We start from the raw sequence: 4,090 nt of genomic DNA, 5'->3' as shown, positions 1-4,090 counted from the left end.
GTACATGTATACATTTACACATACTCAACATCCGGAATACACACAAAGAAAAAAAAAACAAAATTCAACTGGTAAATAGAAAATAAAAGCGTACACGTGCAGAAAACAAAAGCGAACCCATGGAAAAAAGCATGCACGCACCAAAATCCAGCCGAAGAACAAAATTGACTCGCCCAAAATAGGAGTCAGTCAAATTCAAACAGCCCAGCCCAGTACACCAGCAAAACGTGACAGAAAAAAGAAGAACCACACAAATCTTAAAACACAATTCAAGAGCCAAAAAATCGACTAACCAAATAACTAAAAGTCAACTGACTAAAATCTAGCTAAAGTGGCTTCTATCTCCTTGTGATAGCTGGATTCCTAATCCATCTCTTGTACTTCACAGCAAGGTTCTGCCTCAATAAATAGACGTCTGTGGCTCTCCCTCGAGGAAAGTAGAAACGCTTTCACCAGTTCTAACATGACCGACCCAAACAGAAAAAAACGAATAAAATCGTCATTCATTTGGGTCCGCGCGCGTTGGAGTTGCTTTAAGGCGGCCACTGCAAAAGGTGAGGATACGCATTTGACCAGCGAAAGGGGAGGAGAAAGGTACGGCGACGATCGACGATTCCTAGGTAGAGCCACTGCAAAAGGCCAAGGCACACCGCGTGCGCAGTGGACCTCGGCGTGCCCCCGTGTGGCTCGGGATCAGCACCGCCCCGACCATGGGGCTGGTGCAGAGTGCATACACCTCGGAGACCTCGGAGATGCCCATGGACATCCACGATCTAGGTAAGATACTCCAATGCTCTCAATGGTGACAAAGTACAGGCTCCATGACACAACGATTATTCCAGGCAAATCAACAAGAGACCATAGGCATCTGAATTCTGAAACTTCTCAACTCAAGAGACCATAGACATCTTACAGGTTATTGCTCCACTGCTACTGCTGATTACAACGAATCGAAAGCGAAAAGGTAATTCATGCTGGCGAAGGAAAAGTAAAAATGGAGTATGCATGGTGGCCTAAGGGAAAAGCTAAATCTAATGTATGCATGGTGTCCTGCCCTGCCTGCCTAGCTAGTTGGGGTGCCCTGTGGTGGAGGGGCTGGAGCCCGGCTGCTGCTGGAAGCCGGCGGGCGGCGGGGTCTGGGCGCCCGGGTGGTGGTCCACGGACGACGAGTAGTTGTTGTAGGCCTCGGCGAGGTCCAGGTCGAACTCCTTCTGCTTGAGCACGAGCAGCATGCGCTGGCCGTCGACGCGCCGGCGCTCGATCCGCAGCCGCTCGTGCTCCATGTCCCACTCCTTGGTGGCCTTGAACTGCTCCCACTTGTGGCGCTGCTTCTCCAGCGCGTACTCGCGGACCTCGTACGCCAGCTTCTGCTTCTCCAGCTCCAGCGCGCGCCGCTGCATCCACTGCCGCAGCTGCTGCTGGTCGCCGCCGGCCTCCGCCGCGGCCAGCTCGCGCTGCAGCTGCTGCATGGCGCACGGCCTCCTGCGGGCGTGCTTGTTCCCGTCCTCTTCTCCGTCTTCTCCGGCCGCAGCGTTGCTCTCGCCGCGACGGCGCTTGTTCTTGTGCCCGCCGTAGTTGTGGAAGCCATTGCCGTCGTCGACGCAGCCCCCGCGGCGGTTGGTGCCCGGCGCCTTCTCCTCCACGTCGTCCAGGTCGTAGTCGTCGTCCTCCTCCTCCTCTTCAGCCTCTTTGCTGCTGAGGACGTCGTCCTCGCTGTCGTCCTCAGAACGCGTGGAGGAATTCACCATCGCTACCACCTGGCGGCCGGCGGACGAGTTGGCAGCGCCGGGCACTGCCGCCGGCTGCGGGTGGTGGAAGCAGGCCGCGCCGTCGTCGGTGCCGTGCGAGGCTGCTGCGGCGGCGCCGGGGGGGTTGTGGTAGGTGCACATCTCGCGGAAGAAGAGGTGCTTGGAGCTGAGCAGCTTGCGCGCCTCCTCCTTGGCCTTGGCGGTGAGCTCGCCCATGGCGTCGAGCAGCGCGGGGTTCTCGACCACCTTGCACGCCGTGCCGCGGCCGAGCAGGTCGACGACGCGCTTGTAGCGCTTGTTGAGGTCGTTGAACTTGTCCTCGCACTGCTGCGGCGACACCGCGAAGCCGTTCTCCATCATCGCCCGGGACACGGACTTCCACTTACCCTTCTTCTGCTGCGCCGCCGCCTGCGGCCCGTGCCCTCCGTGCGCCGCCGCCGCAGAGGCCCCCGCCTTCCCGTGCGAGTGCGACGCCGCCGCCTTGCCTCCTGCAGACACGCCCTCCCCGTCGTCCCCGGCGTTGTACACCACCGCGATGAGCAGACGCACCATCGCGTCCGTCCACTTCATCCGGGACCACGGGCACCCCGCCGCCCCCGCCCCCGCCCCCGCCCTCGGCTGCTGCACGACGCCGCCGCCATTCCCGACGCCGTTGCCCATCTCCTCCTCTTCATGCGCCTTGACCGCCCTCGACGGCGGCGCCACATAAGCCGCGTACGGCGGCTGCGGGTGCTGCTGCCTCACCGGCATGGCCTGGTGGTGCTGGACCTGCAAGCCGCCGCCGTTGGCATGGTGGAGGTGCTCCGGCGGCTGCTGGAACGAGGAGGCCGCGTGGATCTGCGGCTGCGGCTGGTGGACGAGGTGCATCTCCATGCCCAGCATCGCCGCCGCAGACCCACGCGCACCCAGCCCCGCTCCTCCGTCAACCCTCTCCATCTGCAAAGCCTGGCCACCGGTCTCTGGTTGTCAACTCTTTTTTTCTCTGAGGGACTCTTGTGGTCAACTCTGGGTTTTGCGCTGGCCGGTGGGTTGGAGCGGCGAATAAAAAGAGGAGCGGGGGCAGACGGCCGCCGCCGGTATCGGCGCCGAACAGCAGCAGCCGCCTCCGCTAGAGGGAGCGGCACACGCTCTCGGTTTTGTGGGGAGCCCACGGTCGCGCCGAAAACCACCTAGGATTCTTTGCGCCCGGTGGCTTCATCTATGGCGCAGTTGTAGGTGGGCGTGTGCACAGAAGATCCGTCGAGGATTGTTGAATCAGCTGCTGCCCCGGTATGCCTCACTCGGCTGGCTGTGGTTTGGCAAAGTTTTCTTTCTTTGTGTAGTGCCTCAAAGTTTTGGCAAATGCAAACCAGGCCCTTGGTTGTGATTTTTCACAAGCGCCTCACCGGTATTCTTTTTTGTGTAGTGCCTTTTTATTGAGGAAAAATAAATATATTTATTTTCGAGGAAGGAAAAAAGGAAGTGTATTGATAATACTATTTGATATATTCAACATTGATTACAATATATGATTGCAAAAGGAAACATTGATTACAATATACTCCGTATTCATCTCTACATGAAGAGCCCCTCACTACCAACAATCAATCCCAGCCTCAAGTCTTAATAGCAATCTTTTTTTCTAAATGACTTGTATTACTCAAAGCAAATGATTGCAATACTTAATAGAAAGTTGTGCTTAGAGCTTAATGCTCCTATCTTTGAACTAGAATCTAAGCGCTTACTTGATGAAGATAGTTATTTTAATTGATACAACAATGCCTAAGTTGAACCAATAAGATCTGCTCCAACTTGAATGACAATCCAATCTACTTCCCAATAAGAATTCCTAATCCCTAAATCTAAGCATGGCATGATTGTTAGCCAGGATAACCCGCTTACGTACATCATTAAGAAGTACCGACGGCTTTTTCCGCTTCTTTGGTCAATAGGACTTACTCTCTAGCAAAGTAACCTTCAAGGTGGGTACATCATTCAGTGTAGAACCAAGCCAGGCATGTCAGCAACACTCCAGCTACAGGCCGACAAGGCATAGCAGCGAGGCCCAGGAAGGGGTGCAAACCAGGCCCGTCCGGGATCAGAAGCCCAACACCAAGGTAACATGCCCAAAATGGGTGAGCGGCCCAACAACTGGCCGGCAGAAGAGTACTTAATCCACGGGAGGGCTACGCTAGGTTTCATCCAAAGAAGGATCAGGAACTGGCGGCGGCGGCTCTCTTCCCCTTCCCCTCTCTCTTTCCCATTTGGCTCTTTGAGCTTGTAATCCGGACCTGAATCTTGTAGTTGAGAGAGTATTATCATTAGTGGATGCTATCAATTGGTATCTAGAGCCATTTTCCCAC

General features: G+C 55.7%; 1 protein-coding gene across 1 annotated transcript; it reads right to left on the bottom strand.

Moving 5' to 3' along the window:
* Positions 1–869: 869 nt before the first annotated feature.
* LOC123077507 (uncharacterized) lies at positions 870–2,923 on the bottom strand. The gene has a single exon (XM_044499789.1). The coding sequence runs from the start codon at positions 2,682–2,684 to the stop codon at positions 1,068–1,070; it is 1,617 nt and encodes a 538-aa protein (XP_044355724.1). The 5' UTR covers positions 2,685–2,923; the 3' UTR covers positions 870–1,067.
* Between the last annotated feature and the right edge of the window lie 1,167 nt (positions 2,924–4,090).

Source organism: Triticum aestivum, chromosome 3D (assembly GCF_018294505.1).
Source record: "Triticum aestivum cultivar Chinese Spring chromosome 3D, IWGSC CS RefSeq v2.1, whole genome shotgun sequence".
In the NCBI taxonomy this organism is placed as follows: Eukaryota; Viridiplantae; Streptophyta; class Magnoliopsida; order Poales; family Poaceae; genus Triticum; species Triticum aestivum.
The sequence above is the reverse complement of the archived record's forward strand: the minus strand, read 5'-3'. Positions and strand labels throughout refer to the sequence as shown.